The 27,052-nt window shown below is 36.1% G+C and overlaps 1 protein-coding gene across 2 annotated transcripts in view; it reads right to left on the reverse strand.

Moving 5' to 3' along the window:
- Window positions 1-922: 922 nt before the first annotated feature.
- The window catches only part of AHI1 (Abelson helper integration site 1), an 88,389-nt gene continuing 62,259 nt past the window's right edge, over window positions 923-27,052 (reverse strand). For both annotated transcript variants that reach the window (XM_066315434.1, XM_066315435.1), the window contains exons 20-25: window positions 24,994-25,052; window positions 19,600-19,665; window positions 17,280-17,442; window positions 15,737-15,837; window positions 5,499-5,578; window positions 923-1,984 (exon numbers count right to left, since the gene is read on the reverse strand). In XM_066315434.1, coding sequence (XP_066171531.1) covers window positions 1,747-1,984; window positions 5,499-5,578; window positions 15,737-15,837; window positions 17,280-17,442; window positions 19,600-19,665; window positions 24,994-25,052 — 707 coding nt within the window. In that variant the 3' untranslated portion in view covers window positions 923-1,746. The remainder of the gene's footprint in view (window positions 1,985-5,498; window positions 5,579-15,736; window positions 15,838-17,279; window positions 17,443-19,599; window positions 19,666-24,993; window positions 25,053-27,052) is intronic.

Consider the following 27,052-nt stretch of genomic DNA (forward strand, 5'->3'; position numbering starts at 1 on the left):
TCGCAAGCATGAAAGGAGGTGCTGTGCCTTTGATTAGAACTTCCATCTCTCTGTGGTGTTTATCTGAAGTGTTATTTCTGTCTTCAGTGTCGACAATGGCAAATTAACATTTTACAATGCTTTCCAATGAGCTCTCAGATCTTGGCTGCTGCTCAGCTCTCCCTGACGTGGAGCCTGATGTCATGCTCTGCCCTTGTTTTAAACGTGACCCAGGACATTTTAAGAAATATAAGATGTTGAGATTTTTCCCCTTTATAGAATCTCTAAATGCCACATGTCACACAGGATGATGAGCTGAAACACACTGCAGGGACATAAGAGGTGGGGAGCCTTGACAGAATCAGGCAGCCCCAGGACCGAGGTAATTTTACACCACCTCTGACTGGGGAAAGAGACATTACTAAGTTTCCACATATGCAAGCCTCATTTAGGGCCGGGCTCCATGCACACACTCTAGGCAGAGCAAAGTTAGGACTGCTGACAAATAACAGATACCAGTGGGGAGAAAAAAGAGGATTTTCTGCTGTGCTTCACTTGAAAGAAAAAAGTTTACAGATTTTTCTGGCATCAAAACAAGTGGAAGGAAGATATTACAATACACAGCAACTAGTCCTCTGCATCTGGGTGCATTTCACACATCAGTGCCCAGCATTGTTATTTTCACTTCTTTTTTTAATGGAATCAAGTGCCCTGTCTACTAAATAAGGGTTTTCTAATTTTATGTTATTTATTGCTTCAGAGGGGGAGGAGAAAGAATTTCCTAGCAGAGTAAAAATAAACTGGACATCATCAGCCAGAAAAAATACCAACACTAACTGGTAAAAAGTGTTTTGTTTAATATAAAAGATAAATTATTTAACACCACAGATAATTAGTGAAATCATTAGCAAAAGTTCACAAAATAATACTCAAGTAGAGAAAAATAAATTACTGATGCTTAAAAGTAAATAAGGACTACAAATAAAACAAACAGCATAGTTGGATATGAAATATTTCATTCAGAGAAAACAAAGTATATTTGGCAAGACTGCTGCCAAAGCAGCCAGGAACCCTGACAAAACTGCAATGAATCTTTACTATGTGCAGCACACCTCATTTGAAAAATACAACTGCCCGGAATTTGCAACACTAATTTATTTTGATAAAAACAAGTAGTCTACTGAAGACAGTGTAGTTGCATAGGTAGTTACTCCACAATTTCTTTCAGAGCTGCGAAATGCAGTCCAAACAGATATTTGACGTCAGGAAAATATTTTTTGAAACCTTGTGTTTTCAGATACACCTTAATGTCAGCACTGCTTTGGTATTTTACTATTCTGAATACTCTTCTATTTTGCTTACAGCACACTTTAAAATGCTAATTTAATAATTCACGTAGTGGTTGGGCTTGTTTTGCTCCAGATCACGCTTTTTCACTTGATTCTTTGCTCCCAGCAGATTGATCTACAGTCTACACAAATGCCCAAGTGACAGTTTAATCAGATATCGAATTAGGAAACATTGTATTTGACAGTTTCAGTTCTTTTCCAGTGCAGTGAGGAGCTGAACCTCCAAGTTCTGTTGATTTCAAGGAAGCCAGGGCAAAAGTCATCCAAAACAGGTTTGCACCATTGATAAGTCACAACTGGTACCATTTTGCATATTTAAGTATTTTAATTTGTTTGTTTGTTGTTAATCCTAGAAGAGAGATCATAATTGCAGCCTTCAACACGTGTAATGAAGGTCACCCCGGTATTCAGAAATAAATTATGCCTCTGCGTCATGGCATTCGGGCTCAAAGGCAATATTTGTCCTTCCATTTGTGCTTAAGTTTGAGCCTCTCGTTGCCTTTTTCTTCTTCTTCTTCAATTCCACCCCATGGGATGTAGGTTCGTTTTCAACACCATTAGTTGTAACTGATGACAGAGGAGTATCGACACTCATTAAGTTGTGCTGATTTTCTCTCTCATTCCTTTGTATCCTTTTCTTCTTTTTCTTTGTACCTCTAGAGGAAGGTGGATATAAAAAGAGTAAAAGAAACACAAAGTTAGCCCAAATTTAGAGCTTTTTCCACCTACAGCTGATGTGTTAGAGCAATTGTCTGCCTGTCCTCTTGAGCACAATGCTGAAACAACTACAAAAACTACTGTTCCACAGCAGAACAAAGACAGAAAAACCATGAAGACAAAATATGAGACCACTCCACTAGTCTACTTTTTATCATAGCATTGCTTTGAAAAGAACTGCTCACGATCTTAAAAATCAGCTCATCTTGATCAATAGCCAAAAGATGTAATTAAAAAAATACAAATTACTAGTCTCCTCCTCTCATAAAAGCAATTGCACTTGTTTTTTTTTCACTTTCCTAAGCTCAGACACCAAAATACTTACAATTAGAGAGAGATTCCTGGTTTATTTATGCAACTAGAATAAGACAGGCATTCAAAGTGCATAAGATTAGCTTTTCCATTTTAATTTACCTTAACGAGGACAGAGCCAGAAATCACTTTCATGTCTATTTATACTTATCAGCCTTCATACAGTGCCAAAAGGATCAGTCAAATCCTGTATCCCAGTTGACGCCTCTAACTGCTCTTGCACATGATGGCATATGTTACACCACTTCTACCATGAATTCCCACTCTTGGCAGAAGTTGTATCTTTCTTTAACTATAAATATGTAACAATACTTCGACTTTAACCTTTCAAAGGAACGTATTGTCTTTGTTCAAAATTTATAATGTGCCTAGCATAAAAGGGTCTTGGTTTATGACCTAAACTGTTTAACGCAGCTGAAACACATTGGCAAATGGATGAATCAAGACTGAAGGATGTAATGTGTGTCTTTTTCACAAAAATGGTGTTACAAATGCTGCACTGTTGATGGTATTGTTCTAAGGCAATCAGATTTTATAGATGAAAACGTTTACACATCAGCCTTGCTAATGAACTGGTGAATATCTGCCTGTAGTTAGAACTTTTTTTAAAGCTAAACTGTATACTTATATGTGAGTTGCTGCAACTCTAGTTCTTACTGGACATCCTAAGGAAAAGGTTTGGGAGTCTAAGACCCTCTGTGTTAGGATTCCTAGAACAATTTGAGGAGTACTGCTGCATGAGGAAATTAGGGTACAAAGTCATAACTATTCAGTGTTACAAGTACCAATGTTCCAAACCCAGTGCTCAGCTGGGTCTCGCATAAATTTATGCAGAGCACTACCTAGTGCAGCTCAAGAAAGCTGTACAGTGGGAACATACTGAAGGACATACTGGCTGTGCTGACAAGTAAGAGCTAATCATTAATATTCAAAGGGTAAGGTTACTATGCTATTTCCAATATAAAGCTACTCTAATTGTGAGAAGCAGTTGACATCTTTTTATTATTTGAACATCAGATGTGATGATGTATCAAAACTTAGATTAAAATCACTTAGCATCATTTCTCTATTTCTTCCAGAGTCTGCAGAAGACTGCAGTCAACTGCTTGGCTAAGACAAAAGTCTACTACCATCTTGTATAAAATTTGTTTTCCTATTGCAAAGCCATATTTACCACCAGAAATTCTCAAGAAATAGACATTTCAGAAGGAGTTGCCATTCATGTTCTTTTGCAGCAGATATTGTGGCTGCAGTGAACAACACTGTTCTAATAAACAAACCAGCTATCATTCACTTGGCTTAGTGAGTTGTGCAGGTGGTAATGTTTCACTCCTCCAGACTGAAAGTGTGTACTTGGCAGCCACTTGATTCTTAGGAATTGTTCAGTAAATAAATTTCATATTATATATGTCAATGTGACATAAATATTAAGTATATTTTCACAGAAAAATAACAGCATGTTTTAGGTGGAGCAACTATTTAAATACAGATTGGACTGGATCTCAAGTCATGTCGATATTGCTGTAACATGTATCTTTTCCAGTTAAGACGGCAACACTTGCATGTATGTAAATTTTTAAGATTTTTATTTCAAGACACATTGACTGCAGTGAGCAAGAAAACTAGAGTCTTGGCAGGTTATGTTTTTGGTATGCAATAAAGTGGGAGTTTTCATGAAAAATAGGCAACCCTGTTTCTGAGCTGTTTTATTATCTGATGTGTGCTGTATAAATACCTATAAACAGAAATACTGATGGTTTTTCACACTAGTGGCATCAGCAGAGTCCGAAGATTCTTTTCTAGCTCTCAAAATAAGGCAACGGGTTGTAGTCTTTTCGGAAAAAAAAATCTGGTACATGTGGTCACTGCTATGAAGTGCAAGGAGCATGCATGACATGGAGCATGCATGAATTCAGACTGGAATCTCCATGATGCTCCTGCTCCCTGCAGTTCAGGGTGAGGGAGTACATGCCAGTGACTCAAGCATTTAGGTGTCTTCTCTCACCTTTTTGAACTGTAAGTGAAGTCATTTTTGGGCTCTGTTCCTTCAGTGTGACATCTTCTCAGGATAGCCCTAGTTTCCACTAAAATGAACATTTATATTTAATATGACTCAAAATTCTTGAATTTGTTTAAATCTTTAGCAATCCCACACTTTTCAGTGGATGCCCTGGAAAGGTCAGTCAAAATAATTGTTTCCTGAAGTCCTACCAATAGAGTTGAGTCATCCCAAATTTTTGATACTGACTTCTAACAGACTGTCAACTGTCACAGTAACTGTGCTTTTAAGGCATTTCCTTCCTTAATGTATATACTACTAGAATAGTAGTGTCCAAAATTCAACCCTGAATTCTGTCAATGTGTAGTTGTACAGCCCACTCCTCATCATAGTTGAGGGTCAAACTTTCCACTCACAATTTATTTTCAGATCTACATACAGCTGGAGATACTAAATTCAGATTTAAAGGGAGGTTAAAATGAGGTATGTATCTGCATCTACAGCATAATGTACAGATTATTTATATGGGGAAGGAACCAGTTTGGAAAATGATCAGTGAAAAAACTTTGCTTAGATGAGAGATACAATGGCAAACACGACAAGTATTTTCAGATATCAATTTTTGATGAAGAAATGGTTGCAAAAGCTAAAGATATTGTGGAAGCTCCTGTTCAAAATACTGAGATCTTATCTGCCCACAGCTTTCAGGAAACAGAGACCTACAATTTTTAAGATGAATTCAAGTGTCACTAGCAACCAGAGGTGCTGCTAGCATCTTTTTAGAATGTGAAAACCTTTTGGAATTTACATTAATTGACTTTCAGAAGGTGCAAAAATAGCTTTCAGTCTGCAGCAATAAATCCTAATACATAGCTAAGGAAGGGATGTCAGTGAGCAACTCTATATCCCTGAGTTTTGATAGTCATGTACAATATAGTCCTTCCTTTTCTGAGGGTGTGCATATGTATAAGAACTGTTATTTCCTTGCATTTTGGGTGTGAAGCACTCTCTCACTGATCACCCTAAAGCTGACTTCTTGTTTTGCTTGAAAAAAACCCTCAAACTCTTCCAATATTTCCCAAGTTTTCCAACAACAGTTGTAGGAATAACACTGCAAATTGTTTTAAGTATTTCTTGCTTACTGTGTTGTAGGTGAGTCTCTATCTGTGTCATGTTTGGAGATAAATTTCAGGTCCCCTGACTTACTGGTGACTGGTGACATCTGTAAAAGAAACAAAAAAACCAGGAAGGTAAAAAGACAACAGACAACGGGGCCAACACATGTGCATAGAAAACCCACCAGCTTCCTGAATAAGGACAGAATATACCTTGTTTGAAAAAGAATGTCTATCAGCCATAAAATGTTAACTCCTATGTGGTTACAAACAAGGAAAGAGTGTCCTGCTATAAAAAAAAAAAAAAAGCTACTTGCAAAGAAAAGACAGTTTTCAGGTTTGCGTAGAAATGAGAGGTTATGAATCTACTTGAAGGCAGCTTAAAACAAACATTGTTTTAAAAAATTGTCATTTGTGCTACTACAAGTGAAAAAGCAGAATGCCATAAAGCGTTCTTGTTGCATAGTTTTCACAACAAAAACCTGTCTTTTTTAAGCCTGCAAGTTTCATTCAAAAGCAGTACAAATCACTCTAGGTTATTTTGTAATTCAGGGCTAAAAAGATTCCCCAAATCTAGAAAAGTAAATTCTTTTATTTCCAGCTTAATTAGAGGATCTCTGTAAAACTTGCTCCCTCTACAAACAAACCTAATTCTAACAGGTTCCAAATTTAATGAAAGAATTCCCATAAGGAAATGTGAATGCCCTTCCTGAGTCTTAAAGGGACAGTTTTTATTAGGGACAGAATTTTATTAGTTCAATATTATTTTTCTGCTGACCTAGAATAAACAGGATCAAGCTCCCATTGGCTTACTGAATTAATACATTTACACTGCCCACAACAACTATGTTCAAACATTAGTCATTAGAATTAGTCTGCTGTAAAAACACAGATTGCTGGATTAGTTTAGACAAAAGTCAGCCTATTAGAATACAATAATGTAGCATTGGCAGGGCTAGGAAGAAAAATCATCTACTTCACACACAAAATCCTTGTTAATACAGTAATAAACTTGAGACTAAGTCAATGGCAAAAGTAAACACAAAAGAAGGAACTATAATACCACTGATATGAAAATAAAAGGGAGTGTTGTATAGGGAATGACTCCAAGTAATTAATACTTCCTTCAGCATTTATAACTTTGTGGTTCCTTGCCATACACAATCACGAATTCACTCTGCTTGCAGTCAAAACAAAAGCCTTTTCAGAAAATCCTGTGTGAATAATGTTGATCCATTTTTATGCACTTTTTTGAGTAAATATTACAGAATCTTCTCACTATACTAATACTACAATCAAATATGAACCATTCCAAAGAAAGGTAGAGTGGAATTCCCAAAAGTGCTACTACAGAAGACCGACCTCTTATAAAAAATAGATGAAGATTTTTAATGCTTTCAGACACTGGAACACAGAAAATTATCCTTGTTTTACTATTAGAAGATTAAAGCACTAAATTAAGCAGCTTAACTGAAAGTTCTTATGATCTGCTTTAAAAAGAACTCATCACATAGCCTTTCATATACTAAAGCACAGCTTTTTAGCATGAGTACCAAGGAAAGCAGAGCACACAACTGGAGACATTCGAATAACTGTTCATCTCCCATGGCAACTCATGAGAATTCCTAGGTCTGTGGAGACAGACTCCCAACATTCCACAGTACTGTTTATGACAGCTTGCTTACTCCATTCCTACAAACTTTCAAGCATGACACTGAGGAGGAACTAGATCCCAGATCTCTTTGAAGCAGATCTCGCTGCACTACCTCCCCTTTTGTCTGTCTCACACACCTTTGTGTCCCTCTCAGCCTACTCCTTGACCTTCTTTTCCCATCCTAATGATGTTAGTAGTAGCAGTACTGAAGAAATGAGGGGATCAGCAGCAGATGCAAGGAGGCAGTGCAGGAGCTGGTGAAACAAGGGGATGAAGCATCAGGGGAAGAAGTGGAGGCTGGAAAAACAGGCAGGAAATATTTGGCAAAGGAGGTCTGGTAACACACTGGGAACTCACTAAGGACCTGTCAGTGTAAGGAACAAGCCAAGGAAGGCTGGAGTATGGAGGAGATGAGGAGCCTGTTGATCTCATCGTTGTCTATTTCTAAACCTCTCAACCACTAGTTATGCATGGGCAGATCTCCCATAAAGCTCCAAAAAGCTCTGCACTATTGTCACTGCCTCTGTACTTAGACACAGTAAAGCTTGGTGCTGGAATGGGCATGGTGTGAGCCATGGTATTCCTCTAGACCACAGAGGTTAAACATTAATATAGCATTATTAGGGCAGCGTTCGTTTTAAAGAAAAACACCCTAATGCTTCAGATACTTATGAATATTTTTATGTTCACAAGAACAAATACTGAACACAGTACAAAAAAATGAGCTCAATTCTGTTGCCATTTTCTAATTCTCCCCTTGTTTGTGAGATATAGGCCACCAGAAGAAGTGAATATTAGTCCATGTCTACTGTAGAAGCTTGGATTTTCTAAAGGGTTTTTTTGCTTTATGAACATAGAAAGGAAAATATACAGTACATATACAGTACATATTTTCCTTTTCTAAAGGCTTGCCTGCTTTATAGCTCTTTTATTTTATGCTTAACATTCTCTCTTGCTACCACATAAGAAGGAACCAAGGCAGTATAAATAAAGGCAAAATACACAAAAGCATCTCAAGTTCCTGATCCCTGCTGTAGAATCCACAGCACTAAACTCTTCCTCTGCAACTTGTGGGAGCCACCAGATACTTCAGAATACACTTTCTAAAAGAGCCTGAAGCAGAGGGCATCTATCTAAAGGAAATACTAAGGACATAGTCTCATCCTAAATCTACATTCTTGGTGGTGCTTTCCTCTAGGTTGTGCAGAGTTGTCTCTAAGACTGATGGTCTGAAGAGGTTCTCTGGCAAACTAGGAGGTCGATGGACAGAATAGAGTGGTGCAGGAAATCTACTCAGACAATTCAAGCCATGACAGTAAATGAGTTTGCTCTATAGCCTACAGAGGAACTCTCCCATAGAAGCTGATTCTACAGAACTTCATCTAATTAAAAACTCATTGGATCACAGATGGCAAGAATGAACACGTCTCTGCCTTTTCAGACTTGTCTTTAGGACACTACACTCAGTACTAAGTCTGTATTTTGTTTTCTATCACGCAATCCATGGATAAAAGATTCACAGCCATGTATTTATTTAACTACCCAAAACTATGCCAATACTTGCTGTCAAAACTGTTCTAAGTCGAGTTTGGAAGACATGTGACACCACACCTCACTCACCATTTTCTTCCCTGCTATTCTGCACTCATCCATTTCCCCATTAAATCAACAACTGGCAGAGACCTTTGCTAGCAGAATTACATGTATTTCTTTACCATGACCTTCCTATTTAAAATGCAATTAACTTAAAATTGCTTTTTCCTTTCTTTAGTGTTTTTGAAGAGCAAGTCTATCTAAATCAGACCAGCCATATTCTGGCCCTTATACCTAACAGTGTTAGCTTAGTTGTGAGAATCCAGCAGAACCATGGCTCTGTATACAAGACAGACATTGGCATGAATTTCTCTCTTTTGCATAAAAGGAAAATTCTGTTGGGTGAAAACTGTAGTCATGGCTTAACACCAGCAAATACTGCATCTCAGAAATCAAATCCACTATGTGGGTTTTTGAGGGATAACAAAAGGAGGATGAGGAAGAGTGGAGACAAGATTGCTTCAGATTGAAGCAGTATGGTTTAGAATACCTGTTTTCAGTCACTCAAGAGCATTTTTGGTTCTGCTTGACCAACTCAGTAGCTCAGCCTGATTCTTCCTATCTTTAAACAGACTGGCCACCTACAGTAAACATCTATGCATGAAATTTAACCTTTTCTTTTTTCCTCTCAACAGGTATTAATCTGGTTATAAACCAGATAGCTTCTCTTTCAATGACTCAAGTAATACCATAGACACAGGTCTAAATACTTTCTGAGACAGAACACGTAGCTACCAGCTACAAATGAAGTAGCACCACACATGCTTAAGAGAGAGTTAACTCAACTTGTACATGCAGCTGACATGCTAGAGGGAAGAGATGCATCCAGAGGGACCTTGAGAGCCGGGTCTACGCAAACCTCATGAAGTTCAACAAAGCAAAGTACAAAGCCTGGGTTGTGGCAATCCTAGACACACCTACAGGCTGGGCAGAGTAGTGACTGAGTGCAGTTTCGTAGAGAAGGATTTTAGGGTGATGGCTGATGACAAACTCAATATGAGCCAGCCATGTGTGCTCACAGCCCGCAAGGCCAAATGAATCCTGGAATGTATCCAAAGAAGGCTGGCCAGCAGGTCAGAGGAGGTGATTCGGCCCCTCTACTCTGCTCTTGTGAGACCCCACCTGGAGTGCTGTGCCCAGTTCTGGACATGGAACTGTTGGAGCAACTCCAGAGGAGGGTCACGAAGTTGACTGGAGGACTGGAGCACCATCCCTTACAAAGACAGGCTGAGAAAGTTTTGGCTGTTGTAGTCTGGAGAAGAGAAGGTTCTGTGGAGATCTCATAACCTTTCAGTGTCTGAAGGGGGCCTATAGAGAAACTAGAGAGAGATTCTTTTTCTGTGTCCTGATTTCAGCCAGGACAGGGTTAAATTTTGTTCAATAGCTGGGAGGGGCACAGCCAGGACCCAGGTATGATAGGACCACACATCATTGCCGGGGTGGAGGAAAAAGGACTCTCTTGGAGAAGGGTGCTCCTTCCAGTCAGAAACTTGGTGGGGCGAAGCCATTTGGCCCTAATTTATTATAGCAGGCTCCACAGAGACCATCTTGGGATGCGAATCCCTCCCTCTTTTGTACACTTCTGGTATTAACATTGCTCATATTACTGTTCATTTTTTTATCTCATTGCTGTTTACAGTAAATTGTTCTTATCTCAACCCACGATTTTCACCTTTTGTGTCTCCAATTCTCAACTTCATCCTGGCCCAGTGGAAAAGCGGGGAGGAACGGGAGCAAGAGACTGGTGTGTGGATTGGGGAAGACTTGGTGGGGGCACTGAATTGGGGAGTACCATTCCTACAACAGCCTGTCATGACAGGACAAGGAAAAATGGATACAAACTGAGAGGGGAAATTTAGGTTACATACTGGGAGGAAATTTTTTACTGTGAGGGTGGAGAAACACTCTAACAAGTTGCCCAAGAAAGCTGTGGATGCCCCAACTCTGGCAGTGTTCAAAGCCAGGTCAGATAAAGCCTTGAGCAACCCGGTCTAGCGGGAGGTGTCCCTGCCCATGACAGAGCGGGTTGGGACTAGATGATCTTTAAGGTCCATTCCAACCCCTTCACATTCTAAGATTTTATCTTGAACAGTGCAAACTCCATTTTAAAGGAAAAAACAGAGCACCAAGAAACAGGAAACTAAAGAACTCAAAAGCCAAAATATATTAATGTTGCGTAAGGATTAAGAAAAATGGCTCATTCTTCATAGATGAACTAACACTTCCTTCATATGAATGATTTCTTGAAGAATAAGCAAAGTCATTATTACTTCAAAATTAGGATTTATAAAGATGTATCTACTTTATGATGCTATTTAACAATTTATGTGGAAGACTACACAGTAGCTTTGTAGATTGATTCTAGAAAAGCATAATTTCTTTCAGCCCAGATGTCAATACCTTCAGAAAAAGAGATCTGTAATCATATTAACTAGGAATGACGCCCAGAATTATGAACTTCACTATAATACAATCTAATTCAATTGAAAATCACTTTTTCTCGTATCTGCTCTCTCTGAACCTTGAAAATGAACACATTTCATGATGTGTCAAAAGTCTTCAGCTCTATTCACTGCAAGAACTTCATTGTATTAATTCCTTAGTGTTTCCCTTAGTAGCATAATCACATCTTCCTATTTCCCCCTCCTCTTCCTAAAACGTAATCAGTCTCTAAAGTGTTCCCCAGTAAACTGAAGAAAGGTACCATTAATGGAGAAAATAGAAAGAGTGCAAACTATGAAATAAAAGTTTTGATGAAACTAACAGAAAAATATCTAGCTATTATTTTTGAAATACGGAACAAGTTTTCCATGCTTTTTAAATTTTTAGATTTAATAAATACATTTTAAACCCACAAAATCATCCACACATAAACTGCTCAAGCCCAGGGGAAAAGCATCAATTGCTTGGCAGGTTAGTTTCAGACACACTGGGCTAAAGCATTCAGGAAGTTTGACAACAACCTCCTCTAGGGGAAGAAGAGTGAGTCCATGAATTATTTACGTGAACAGTGATAATCCCTAATTTTGCTTAAATATACAAGGAACCAAATTTTGATGACCTTTGGGTAGATTACTCATATTGTGCAATAATACTGTGGTTCTTGTCAGTAAGCCTTTTCTTGTTTTTCTATTGTACATCCTGGCATAATTTTCCAAAGATAAATATACCAGAAAGAATACTTTCTTACACTTGTAATGGCAGTTTTAAATTTACTGTTTTGTCTATTACTACTTCTTACTATTCTCCTGTAACATGGCATTGCATATTTAAAATTCAGAATCCAGTTACATATATTTCATGTAGTGAGTGGCAGGCCATTGAATTATAAAATATGTTCACAAGATCTTATAGCCAGCAGAAAATTACTGGGAAAAAAAAAAAAAAAGACACTCTATTGGCTTTGAAATGTTTCTGATTGGCCAAAATTTTGAAAAACCCACATTTTGGTTTCTAACAGAACCCTATCTAAATTCCTGTCCTTTCCACTTTCATCTTAAGGAACCTGAAAACAACATATTAACTGGAGCAGCCAGATGATAAGTCCATCTCTATTTCTTGGAATTCTTCATCAGTGCAGCGAGAATTTCACTCCATGAAATTTCTATTGGCAGTTTACATGCATGTTGTAATTAAAGATGATTATGACCTAATTTTGTGGCTCAGGAGTTAAGTAACTCATAAGGCAGGAAAACAAGGTTTGCATAAAATTATTATGTTATGAATGCAAAACTGATGGTAGAAAGCATTTTGAAAGAAAGTTCTTTGAACTAAAGCTTTTCTAAAAATTATTTGCAAAGATTAATATTGGATCTTAAGTATTATGCCCTTGTCTAATGTTAATAATTCCACTTTATTCAGTCATAAAGCTCTGCTGATTAGCTAGATATGCATGTGTAATATTGTAATATTTGCAGTTGGAAAACTATTCTTAATTAGGCTATCTGGTATTCTCAGTAATTAAAACCATACTCATAGTCAATATTTTAAGTGCCTTATTTAGTCTTGAACAGAAGCAAATTTTAACAAGTAATTGCTAGGATGATTTTCACAGTAATTGTTTTGCAGTCTTAACAGTGCTAAACAATTGAGTATACTTAAAAAAAACCTGGAAAGAACAATAGATACATCAGACCTAGGTATAACTAAGTATTTGGGAAAACATGCTTGCGTCCAAAAAAACAAACAACTGAAATATTATGTTATATTTTCCTACTTTTGTCAACAACTTTAGCAACAACCTAATTACTCAATAAATATTTTTAGATTAAAAAAATAAATGCTTTTCTGTCAAAGCAAAAAAAAAAAAAAAACCACCACCAAAACAACAACAAATTGACAAAACTCCCACAAAATACAGGGTTTAACAAAGTAATGGTTTTTCTTAATTTCCCATATAAAGGAAATGGGTATTTCCCTTAATCAGGTCATATACTGAAAAAAAAAAAAAAAAAAAAAAAAAGAAAGGAATAGGAAGAAAAGTTGCTGTGTCACTGCTGCAAGACAGGAACTGCCATAACCGATGAGCCCCCTCAGTGGTCATCTTACCAGTTTTGTCTCAGAAGCCTCTGGCATTGCTTAAAGCCAAAGCCCTGTACAACCTTCATCCATTCTGGCACACAGCTGAATGACAAGTTGTTTCTTCTATGCAGAACTCTGCAGCCTTTGTAAAGCTATTACACTTAAAGGCATCATAAGTCTTACAGAGACTTGATTTGTCATTTGGTTCAACTCACTATCTTCTTAATGTTTATACAGTGCTGATTTGACTTGAAATTAAAAAAAAAATCCTCCACATCATGTTTCCCAGTCATTCCCATGCTTTTGAAATCTCAGCATTACCTCACCCTAAAACGTGTTATTAAAGGAATTAATCCCTAAGCACACACATTTAAGAGCGTCTTGCAGTAGTTGAGTTCACCCAGGTAACTAAGGCATGGCATAAACAAAAATTTCCTTCTACCTATAGTAGATGTGTTTCATTCCAGCTTAATGATCCCTGATCTTGTTTAACAGCAGAAGGAAAGAAAAGGAAAGAGTGTATTGACTTCACATCAGGTACTACTTTGTAAACTCTCTCCAGTGCTCACTCTTTGCTAGTTTAATCTCATCTGTATACCCCCTTACATAATTTTTTCCAGGACTTGCTTCATAACTTTCCTTTAGACTGTATGATTTGTCTGCCCTTAGCTGCTGTGCAAGATGAAAAGCAAAGTATTTGCTTGGTTTTGTACTGTTACTGCACATTTGATTCATTATGTCTTATGTCTCTAAGTACTATATAGACTACTGCAAAATTCCAACTAATTATTAAATACGTAGTTAATTTAACTCAAGGCACAAGCAGAATTCAAGTAAAGAGCATTTTAATTAAGTATTATTAAAGCTGAATGTTACTAAAACAAGTACTGCGAGTAATACAAAAACTAGTGTTAGAAAAACATGTTACCCATAGACACCTGAGAAATTCTAAGCAGTCAAAACTAATCAAATGTTGCTTCTCACAAAGCTGAATAACAAATATGGGTTGCAAATGTTAGTAACAGTAGCTGGTGTACATGAAAGTATTGTGATACAGTAAATTCACTAGATTCCTACCAGATCAAAGCAGAAAAATATGTGGATAACAATGACCAAGTCTAATAACAATAGGTATCTCAGTGCTTCTCTCTCTTCTAATTTAGGTATGAATGAAACTGGGTGATTACAACAACATCCTCTGGGACACACTCCTTGCCTCTAGCCACATAGACAATAAATTCAAGAAATCTTCAGTAATGTAGTTTTTCCTACATTTATTCTAGTTTGCCTTTACAGATGTATCTGGAAGTAGTGCACACTAATCTTTCCTGGACAACAGTTTGGCTAGGGATTTCTCAGCTACAGAGGTAAAGGATACTTCAGATTAATTACTACTATTTAGTGTAGTGATTAATTCCCTTTATCAAGTAGAGTTAAGAACAAAACACTTAGGAATTCGATTTATAGCAGTTGGTTACAAGAAGACAGCTGCTTCAACAAGACTGCCAAATGAGTAATCTGTACTCAATAATCTATTAAATGCTATATTCACTTACTAAAAACAGAAGCTGCACAAAAAAGGTCAATAGAAATAGTCTTGAGTGCTTTAACCTTGAACACTGCAATGTCTTTTTCAGCCTAAATAACTCTATGATTGTATGTGGACCTAAGACTAGATAAATCATCTGAAAAGAAGTCCCCAAAAGCTGTCACTAAGCAACACAGAATATGCTTAGAGTGTTGCAAATCAGACATGAAATATTAGATCCAATTTTAGAAAAGTACATGGAAAAGTCAAATAATTTGAAAGAAATGTAAACAACAATTTTAAAGTAGTTTTGTTAGTACCATCTCAGTAAATGAATAGTTGTGGAAAGTACACTTATTAAGGATACATACATTTTGAAATAAAAGTTTCTGGAATTCTAACAGTTGTTGAACTTATTTTTTTTTCTAGAAGATATCCCATGGTTTAAGACAATCATCAGTCTTATTTCACAGAAGAGAAAGAAGCACGCAAAGTTTCTAACCCGCTGGAGAAGTGAAAGTCAATTGGCCTGCTTTGCATATAGTGGAATCTCTAAAATTCAGAGGAAAAAAAAAAACAGTTCATAAAAAGCAAATGTATGTTTTCTCCTGGACTAAAAATTCGGGTCCTGTTTCTTTGTTCTTCTGTACATACTTTATATTCTAACAAAAATCACAGAAACAGGAATGTTTATGCACACATAACTTCTGTAAACTTGGAGTCAATGGGAGATTTGCCAGCCACTACAATTGTGGAAGTAAGCAGGATATTCAATTGCCACATGATGGAACAGTTGATTCCACACAAAATAAATATTAAACTTCTGTTGAAAATACACCTGTTTGCCTGGAATGAGATTTACACATAGGAAGTTTTTACATAAAAGATCAAAAATGTATACAGTTCATGTGGCGCACACAAAAAACAATCTACCACTACTTACAGAATCCTTCCTTCTCAAATTATTACCTTATCTAGTGTCAGAGAACCTTCCTCTGCTTCTGTTGGTCCTTCTGGTAAGAGAGGAGCAGAATCTGGTACTAATCCTGAAGGTTGCTCTTCATACTCTTCTGAAATGAGGAACCATAATTCGCCATTATTAGAGCTATGAAAGAATTTGTGAACCACCATGACATTACAATCTAGCCAAAAACAGGATGTGAATGAAAACAGGTCAGAAATGTTGGAAGGCAAATGTTGTATGAGAATTTATGAAAATTTCTCCCATAAACCTTTATTTATACTAGCAAGTTTAGATTTAAATGTGATTTATATATTGGTTATTGTATAAAAGCATTCACACATTCACCTAAGAACAAGGCCCATACTATTAGGAAGCAGCTGATACTTAAAAAAAAAAAATCTATCTTACACATTTCTTTTGATTCAGTAAGACGACCATCAACTGTAATAGCAAATTATTTACCATAGATATTTTTTTCACAGTTGGACAACTGCCTCAAAAATTTTTATTTAGTTTTTTTTTTTGTCATTGTTTGTTTTCCAGACCAGTTTCCAGGCCCTCACTGAAGACTCTTCCTTCAGACTTCTCTCTGGGTTATCTTGGAAGGAAGAAAGACAGGGCAAAATGCACAGCATGTACAAGGAGAGGACAACAGGGAATGGCATAGTAAATCTAACTTTAATTAACCTCATCAAGTGAGCACAGTGTTATGCTCAAGTGTTTTTTAGGAAAGATGCCTAAATACTAGATTTCACTTTAAAGACATAGGGAGGAACTAAAAAAGGGGGGAAACCATCTTGAGAAATGCTGGGTTAAAAGATTTCTAAATACCAGTATAACTGATAGTTTGATAGCTTAGGAAGGCAAATGAATTTCTTGTAGTGTGCAATCATATGCTGTGTCCACAAGCTGAATATTTACAACAAACAGCACACTGAGCATCTTTACAGCAGTGGACTAAGTAGGATGCTTCCTATATTATTTGCTAAAATTCATCTAGGTTTTTCTGTATCAGTTTAATCAAAACTGCTTTAAAGAAAAGGACCTGGTAGCAAATTCGATGCTCAGATGTGAGATTTAACCATTACTGTTCTTTAAAACTTCATATTGTAATTCAGATATTTGGGAACTGAACATTTTCCATTAGAACAGGCAGAAAATTAAGAGTTTGTACAAAAGCTAGATTTAATGAAAATTGCCTAAGACAAAAACCACAAGATGTTGGCAAAATGCTCTGATGTGTCCTAAAACTGTCCTAAGGCTGGGCCCTGAATAAGGTGGCTCTGTATTAGAAGAGACAAGGGATCAATCCATCTGACAGATAATTAAGACAGTAATAAGCTGACTTATTCCGTAAGCTGAAATGTTTAACCAAGTGCAATGGTTAGCTAACTTTATACAATTTTTGTACCACAGTAAGTCATCATTATGCCACGCGTGTACTACATAAATTCCTATCTTCAGAACAATAAGCAGAACAGCATGGTAAAATCTTGGTGCATCAGTTAAACCCACACCGGTATACCAGGAAGACAGCAGTAAACTTACTTTCACCAGCCACATAATTAGCTGGAAAATAGCCTTGCTGTCCATTTGCTAGGCTGCCAAACCACCAGTTATCATTATCTTTGTATAACACTTGGATAATGTCACTGCGATGGATGGTTAGCTCATCTGATCGATGCGCTGTGTAGTCATAAAGAGCCACTACCTAAAAGAGAGATAAGAACACCACAGCTTTATCACAACCATGCCACAGAGAAAAAAGCGCAACATTCACTTCCTCTTGCAGAAAAGCAGCTGAAACCAAAGCTGCACTTTGGTAAAAGCTGAGGCTGCCTCAAGTTTTGCTAATGGGATCAGGGGTGGTGGGAAAGCAGCAGGAGAGGCAAGATAAAGGACTGTGGGATTGCAGAAATGGTTAAGAACATTCAATTCACTAAGATTAGCTTCAAAACAGCAGCTGTTAGTTTTATAAGCAATTTGCTTGTGAAGCAAAAGGGAAAAAAAAACTTCATACAGTCACTTTCACAGAATTGTTACACCACCTTCAGATCCCATTCTCTGTGTGCTCATGAAGCATATGTGTCTGAATAAATACTTCAACAGTATGACAGCTTTATCCAAGGAAAAATTTAATACAAAAAGACACTGCAAAGTTTTGCTTTGATCACTCTATTTTTTCTTTTTTCTTTTCTTTTTTAAAATTTCTTTTGTTTTGTTTAGCAATAAGCATTTGGATATACAATTTTATAAATATCTGCAAGAATACTTTATATTCTATTTCACATAATAAATCTATTTGACAGTGAAATCCAGCACAGCTATACTTTTATGAAAAAGAGTACTAACAATTATCAGGACCATGCATACTACATATAATAAACTACTAGAAGCCTGCTTTCTACTCTGAATATGAAAATATTGAGTACAATTTCTTATTTATTTCCTATGCTCTGTAAACAAAAATCTGTCCTGGTGAACTCTGAGCAGAAAACCATGAACAAAATACAAATGAACTGAAAGAATAAGGGAATTGCTCACTTCCCGTATCATAAGTGAAGAGCAAAATTATGACCTATTTTACACACAGAATGCCGCTTCCCTACCTCCTTTTTTATCACTCATGCATGCATTTAAATGTTAACACTGCTAAATTCCACAATGTTTTTTTATATTTGTATTTCTGCTTTGCGCAAGATCACCTGCGAGTTGTGTGTGTAAAAATATAGCCAATGTCACTTGTGTTTTCATAATTCCATGTCACCAATTAAACAGATTAAATCAGTTATGAATGGGAAAAGATGGAAATTATTCTACCATCGTAAATTTTATGTGGCAATTTGTGAGCTGGTCAGCACCAAAGAATTAGTATCAGCATAGTTTTCAGTAGACAGGAAAGCTACTTAAATATGCATTCTGTAATCCTGAATTTACATAAAGAAGGTAAACCATGAAATGTGTTTTATCATACCAATCCTCACTTAGGAAAGCTAACAGTAATTACAGGTGATGTTGGCAGTACTGAAATATGAACTGTAGAACAGAACCAAACTAAGCCACACTAATGAGCACCATGACCATGTCCAGTAAGAGGTGCTCTAACAGTGTCCAGTTCAGTTAAGTGACAACCTCATGAAAAGCATAAGGTCACTTAAGGTAAAAAAACCCAAAACCCAAACAGGAACGTAGGAATGCAACACTAATTACTTGGCAGCATGAAAAACAATGAAAGGCAGAGCAACAACTATTTTGTTTTGCAGTGTGTTTGCAAGATACTTCTGGTGGATATGTTGTGTTCTTTTGGAAAAAATTACAAAAATTCAGTCACATGGAAACTGCCACAAATCATTCGAACCCATCAAGTAAGTCCTACTGTCTGTTTCTCAGAAATAAGACATTAATATACCAATGTAATACAACTTGTTTAGTAGTTTCAGTAAAATGTGGAAACTGCCATTATATTCTCTGTCAACATACGGTCAGAAAAATGACCATAACAGGATATAAGAAATGCACTTCAGAACCAAAGGAGAATGTAAACCACTCACATTTACACCTAAAGCAGTGGACTTTTTTCTGGTATGAAATGTAAAGATTTGTCAAGTTCTATTTGGGTCAAAGTCCAAGCAAAAAAAAAGAAAAAAATCTATATTCAACAAAATTTTACGGAATTGTTTTTCAAGATTGATATCAATCCAGAAGTTATGTAATTATACAGTTAAGGACATCTTTGTAGGAATTACAAAATCTACAGTAGAAAAAAAAATAATGTCCTTGGGATCATGCTAAAAAATGGGCACACTTTCAAAAGCAGATACAGTATAACAGGTACTGAAGATATTGCAAAAAATTACGTAATACTTACTGTCTCTTGCCCGGGTGGACAACTGTTTCCTCCTCCCCCTCCCAGTACAGTCAGGCTGTCATCATTCTAGAAGAATAAGTTGTTTTAAATTTTAATATGAAGCATTTTGCTAAACTATGATTGTATTTTCATTTCTCCTGCAAGACAGTAAGAATTATCTACAACAAAATGCTTTTTTCAAAGAAGAAAAAACAGAAGCAATGTTAAGCAACACTGAGTAATATTGGCTATTGGCTGGTAGATGTTTAGAAAAAGATATTAAATTTTTCAAGTATGTGCACTGCACTAAAAGACACAACTGGACTGATGACTAGGCAGTCCAAGCTTGTTTGCATTGCAAACACTACAGCACATATTTAAGAAGTTGTTGCAGTGAACCTTACCTCTGAACCAGTATGCAAAAGATGTCACCTCCACATAATGGAGAATTTTAGGGTGGTCTTAACAACCAGTACTTTAATTCAAATTGTTCTATCCTTACCACTTGCTCCTCAGACTTACAATGAATTCAAAAGAATAGTAGATATATATTGCAATAATGAGGATAAGGCTGTACCTTAAAAAAATTTAATTTCTATAAAATAATTGAATGCTTAAGCTGAAAGAAGATTTAGAAAAGAAAAATTATGAGAATTAGCAGAGAAACAACAAAGTAGGGAAAAAAAGGAAGAGCTGGAAGTCCTTTGCAGGTGTTAATTTTTTTTCAATGGTCTATCTTCACAAAGGGGAAACCAATTTCCCCTCGATTTTGTGTGCATGAAAGGAGACACACTACCATACAGAATAGAAATATTACACAGAAATTAAAATATTTTAGAAGCATCAAATGTGTGCTTTATGACGTAAACATTTCCACCTCTAACAGATATACTGCCTAATAACCATTTAAATCTGAAAATTTGAATCCAACATACTTCATCTCTTTCATTATTTTACAGCCACTCTTTTACATATGTTTTGCACAAATTTCTCTCTCTTCTGCTTTTAAAAATACATCTAAAATGTACTGTTCTTTTTATTTTCAATGTTTGCTATTTTTTTTTAATTGCGGTGGTCCAAGGAACACCATTACAAATTCCAGAGAAAATCCTTGCAAATCCTCAGTAGAATAAATACCATTCTTGTGAACAGGTATTATTGCCCTTAGTGTTGCTTTCATAATTTAGCTGGGCTTATCCCATATGGGAAAGAAACCACTGACTATCCTGAACTCCATCCAGTCTCCAGATGGTTTTGGTACTGCCATAGTAGTTGCAGACACACATAGCAGTTACAGATGAACTCAGTATAAAAGTGAACAGTTGCACTCAGTTCTTATCATCTACCAGAACATCTAAGCCTACCACCTAAAGAGCTCTGAATAATTATATACATGCACAGAAGGAAAAAAAAAAAAAAAAAAAAGTGTAACTATCTGATTTGATAAACAAATTTTGAACAAAGACTGGTGGAGCTGCAGTTCAGAGTACACAGCTTGTTCAGTGGTCTATTAGTAGTCAGCACTGCTGTACAGGTTTCAGCTAATTCTCATTTTCCATTCTCAAAGTTAAGAGAACTGTGCAAGCAATGTGCTTAGCCTGTGGGATGGGAGTGCCTCCTGTTGCTCAAAAATGATTCATCAGAATTATTAGCAGTATTATTTAGGTATCTAGTTCAGGTACTCATATTGCCCCATTATTGTGTCTCAATCTGTCTGTCTCTCTCTCTTTTTTTAATAAAGTATTTATGTGGCTCTCAAACACCCGAGAACAGCTTGAAGAGAGCAAGCTGTGTGGAAATAACAAGCCACATCTATGAGTCACCCCGAGACTATGCTGAATGTTCTCAGACACTGCCTTAAACTTTTAAAGGCAACAACAATCCAAAGAGGTGCCTCTTAAAGAGGTGCTCTGAGTACGTCACCAGCTGCACACACCTCTACCTCCAGCTGTCCAGGGCAATTGCCATGGCTGCCTACCACACACACACACACACTGCCTCTGCTGTGCCGTGCCATCCCTCAAGTAGTGCCCAGCCATTCCTCAAATAGTGCCAAGTACCAGTTAGACCACAAGAAACACCCAACAAAAACCAGAGGCCTTTCAGCTAAGAAACATCATTTTTAAAATGCTGTGTCACAAGGATCAAGGCACGTTTTCAGGATTTCAAAAAAGCAACAGGCATACTGAATGGTATGAATACATCATTCTTAATATTAATGTCTCTTTATTTTCATGGAAACTAGCTATTTCTTGCACTGGAAGAGATGTGGGGCTATAGCTATGTTCTGAGGAGTTGGTCATTTTGGGAAGCAGACCATCTGTGAGAAACAGAAATACAATGCTTTCTGCAAAAGTGTGCCATGTCACACTGACTGGTTGAACAAAGCTGTTGGGAGCTTTCAGCATTAAGAAACATCTTCAGATGAAGATATATAGGTCCATCAGCTGATGCAGAGTTCTAGACTATGGAGTATCACGCTGGTTATCCATGACTAACCCACTTATATACCCTTGACATTTCTAACTCAAAACCAAACAAAAATATTTCAAGATGCTAAGACAGAAGAGAACATTGCGAGTGAAAGTGACCTGATCCACTGTTGTATCAAGTTTTATCGATTCCTGATAATAGCTCTAGTTAAAATGTTTATAGTTTCCTTTTAATGGGTCTGTTTCAGTGATTGTTCAAATGGAGGTTTTGGTTTATTTGATGCAGATGTATGGTGACCAACAGGATTTGGGCATTAGATAGCACTCATTCCCTTCAGAGAAGGAGCACTGAGAAAGAACAAGTGATATCTTATTGCTGCCTTTCTGTAAAAATCTCAGCACTTCATGTCTACTACTGAACCAATATACTTCAATTAGCACAATATCAAAATTTTAAGAAAAACAAGTAAATTCTAATTATTCATACAGTTTCATGTGCTTCTTCATTATTTGTAAACATAATATTCATTTTAACAGAAAAAACATACAGATTAAGGCTCACTTTTAATTAACCATTAACTCTCAATAAAAACACTCGGAAAATAAGCTTTTCTAAGATTGACTTTAGGCAGACTCTACACATACCAGGGTGTACTCCAGAGTGTATGCACACAGGGCCCTCCCTCCTTTTCCCATCAGTGACAGACTTAGGGCCATGAAGAAGGACAAATATCTATTTCCTGGATGCTTCACAGTAGCACTGCTTCCCTCCACTCCACCTCCCCATATCTGCTATCTGACACAGTGTAAGAGAAACTGGGAATATTACTAATTCAAAGACTCAAAAAAAGACACAAGAAATGTGTGTTACAGCTTCTCTTGTCTGTCCAGTAAATCTGTGTGAAATAGCCAACATTCTGAGGCTGTTACCTTTTGCAGATTTCTTTTATTGCTGCTTTTAGTTTCTTGATTTTTTTTTTTTTTAAGGAGAAAGAATAAGAAATTAATTTATGGAGACTTAGAAGAAAACAGCTAGATACTGTTAGCACTTTTGTTTTCTGTTCTCATTCTCTGGTCCTAGCTCAGGACAACTAACTACAGACTTAGTCTATGGGAAACAGAAATATAAATACTAGTATTAATAGCTAAATTAGAATTACGCTGAAAGTATCAACTGGCAAGAATGATAAACTCTTCTTCTATAATAATTAATCTGTCTGTAGACACTGTAAAGTTACTTCCTTAGGCTTCAGATGACTACAATCCTGATTTGATTACAGCCCTTCAATATTTAATAAGCATGGGAATCTATCATTTGCCTAGAGGAAGAAAGGACCAAAACTGCACCAGGCTGCACTTTACTGAAACCTGCAATGTACAAACAGAAATCAGAAATGCAAACACAGCTGCTGCAGTAAAACCAACATGGATTTAAAAAACAAAACAAAACAAAACAAAAACAACAAAAAAAAAAAAAAAAAGAAAAAAGAAAAGAAAAGAAAAGAAAAGAAAAGAAAAGAAAAGAAAGAAAAGAAAAAGAAAAGAAAAGAAAAGAAAAGAAAAGAAAAGAAAAGAAAAGAAAAGAAAAGAAAAGAAAAGAAAAGAAAAGAAAGAAAAGAAAAGAAAAGAAAAGAAGGAAAAAGATCAATTCAAAAGCATGTGAAATATTCCAACTCATGAAATTATTCAAAACCTCTTCAACTATTTTGCCATTTCTAAAAATGCTAAATTTTGATATTAATTACTCCATTAACCTGCACTTATATATATTAATGCATTTATAATGGAAGAAGTAAAAAAATTATTCAAAACCTTTATTTAGCCATCTCAGAAAAAAACATTTAAAATTAGCTGCTACTTGGTATTTCACAAAACAGTTGATCCTACGAATGTTTATCAAACTTGCTGTGGTACTACAGTACTGGCTGAACAATATGTATTTTTCCCCCAAAATTTACATATTGATGAATAAAAATTTGAAAACATGAAAACAGGAATAATTTAGCAACTAACACAACACCAACTTAAAACTATGCTTTCAAAATTTCTTAGTGAATCCTATGTATCTTACAAGATTTCCACAACTGTCTTAACAGGTTCTGTTCGAAAAAGGTAGGTCCAAAAATCCAAACAAAACCCCTAACTGAAACTGCAGAACAGATGTAAATGACCCAAGTTAATTTACGTCCATTTATAACATTTCTCTCAAGAATTAAAATTAGTGCAATTACAACAGAATATTAAACCATGGCATTTTGTTTATGAGAGCAGGAAGTTCAACACCTCCAGTACAGCAGGCCCAGCTTCGTGGAGACACAAATGCATTCAGTATCTAGAAGCACCATTTGTTTTTTCTTCACTAGTTTCTCTACTGAAATGCACTAGTTTTCACTAGTTGAATACATTTTGTGTTTAATACAGGTTCATCAAATGTATAGTTGCAATTAATGGCATTTACAGATTCTGTTGGATTTTTAATATGGTGATCAGGAAACCAGAAATAAAGAAAAGAACCAATATAATCAGAGTAAGTTTACAATCAATATTTAACAGATAAGCAATTAAGTAAAGAGAGGATATCTGTGATTTAAATTGTTACAGAAAGATGAAGTAAACAATGAAAACATGGTGCTGCAATGAGAATTTCATTCCAAGTTAATTGTCTTAGCTTTTCTCTCAGCTACTCATCCATATCTGTTTTATTAGTAAAAACTGGGAGCGTGATTGTATTTTATTTATTTCTAAACAACAAAAATAAATAATGAAAAAAATATAAAGCTTTTGATTTGCAGATATCTGATCTCACTACCAGCTGGTCACAGGATAAGCTAATTTGGCCATGTAGACAATTGGTTTGAAGACACCTCTTTTTTGAATAAAGACAGGATTAAAAAAACCCACCTCTCTACAAGGAGAACTTGTGAATAATGACATTTTATAGTTAAACATCAATTTAAAAAAAAATGCAGAGAGAATTCCTTACCTTCTGTAGTCTACCCAATAGGGTTCGACTAAGAGGATTTCCTACTGGGCTGAAGCACCCTGTGAAAAGAAAAGGCTGTGAATTTTCTGCTTGTTATCCTTTTCCATCGAATAAACCATTTTATTTTAAAATCATTATGTTAGCAGGGTATGTTTGACAAAATTCTAATGAAAAGCAGCAGCATCTTTCAGTCACAACTATGCATCCTTCAGTCAGGAACAGTTGGAGGGTTTATTTAACTAACAGACCTGACACAAGGTTAACTAATCCAATATTTCCATTCAAATGATTTGGAGAAGTAGCTCAAGCTATGTCCACATGCCACCTCGTGCTCAAAGCTGACACTATTATCTAGGCTGTATTGCCTTTCTCTTCATTGAATTTCCAAGTAATGCATACAAAGTTTTCCAACAGAAATGATCACAAAAATTCACAAAGGAATTACTTCCTTATTTTATCTGAAAGAATAACTATTCCTATTCAGTAGTCCCCTTTGATCATCTGAGTTTCTATCACAACACATCTTGCTGTTTATTTTATTCACTCTCTACATAGCACACTTGAACAAGTACTTGTAAATTCTTTTCTTTTCAGACTATTATGTTAACTACTAAGCTTAGGAAAATCCTTTCATCATCTATGGATTTATCTTTTTGTTATTGGTCTCCTCAGCTGTACACTTAAGAAAACATCTTAAAAAGAAAAGATACAAAAAAAATCTGAAAATCGTTGAACATGACAGTGAAAAATGCAACCGCTTCACTGGAGAACAGTTTCTTAAGTACAGAAATGCCAGGCAACACAGAGTTAAGCTCACTGGATTTTCTCTGTGAGACACTAGCTTTGAAACAAGTTTTGTTTTTAAAGAAAAATAACTTCTGAAAACTCTTTTCATTTGCCACACCAAAAACCTGCTTTTGAGGAGTCGAGTATCTGAATAAAGAGGACTTTTCAGATCCAGATTCCCATGTACTGGCAGAGCTCCACAAGGAAACTTGCACAACTCCACCTACAGTATACTTTCTAAAGTCTAGTGGTTTTGACTTTCGCAGGAGATTTACTCATAAATGTTTAATCATTAAGATATTAAGATATTTAGATATTTCTGACTAGAATAAAAGTTGCAAGCTCAAATAACTGTAGCTAAACCATGCTCCTGCAAATCTGCATGTGACTAATCTCTTACTTGTGAGAAATTCTAAATAATGCAATAATGGATTATTAAAAGCATTTTTATCTTAGTAATTTCAAAAATCTTGAACAAATTCTGAAATACTTTATTTTGAAAGGCTTACTTTGCTTTATTACTTTTTCCCACCACCTTTAAGAAGAAGAAAGAGACAAGAAGATAAACCATTTCCTGAATTCAACCCATATTAAAGACAGTAGTCCTGAAGGCAACCTTTTTTCAAATAAACTATTTGCCAGAACATTTGTTCAGCATTAAGCAAAAGTCAGTGGGGATATGACTCCTATTAATATTGTTATCTACACACTCACAAAGTCAGAAAATGTGATGCTACAGAGATGATACAACATATGGATATACTGTTACATACACATTGTATCAAGTCTTTGAATAAAAAACAAACAAATTGAAAACCAATAAAACATCTGTATGATAAAATCTTTTACTTTATAAACAGCCAGTTTGAGCATGGGAGTATTGTGCCAATTCACACAAACCCTACTAAGATAAAAGATTTATAAAGTATTTGATAAAAACAATTGTTCGTCTGGAAAAATATTCAAGTTCTAATTAACAACATTAATCTGCATTTTTATCAGTAACATCATTGACCAAGTGCTCCTGGACTGTATGTTTATGCATGTCAGTACTCCTGACAAGCAGCCTCTATATTCAGCTGCTTCTCAGCTGAAAACTGTATGATTAGACCAATATTCCCAAATAAGCCCCCTTAAAGGGCAGCACAGACCTGCTACACTGCAAGCATAGGACAGAGACAGATGTGTAACTCAAAGATACAAGGACTGCTGTACAGAATTCTAGAAGCTGGCACTGGTTCAGACTCAGTGTTTTCCATGACTAGAGACAAAA

The sequence above is a fragment of the Sylvia atricapilla genome, chromosome 3 (genome assembly GCF_009819655.1).
Source record: "Sylvia atricapilla isolate bSylAtr1 chromosome 3, bSylAtr1.pri, whole genome shotgun sequence".
Classification (NCBI taxonomy): domain Eukaryota; kingdom Metazoa; phylum Chordata; class Aves; order Passeriformes; family Sylviidae; genus Sylvia; species Sylvia atricapilla.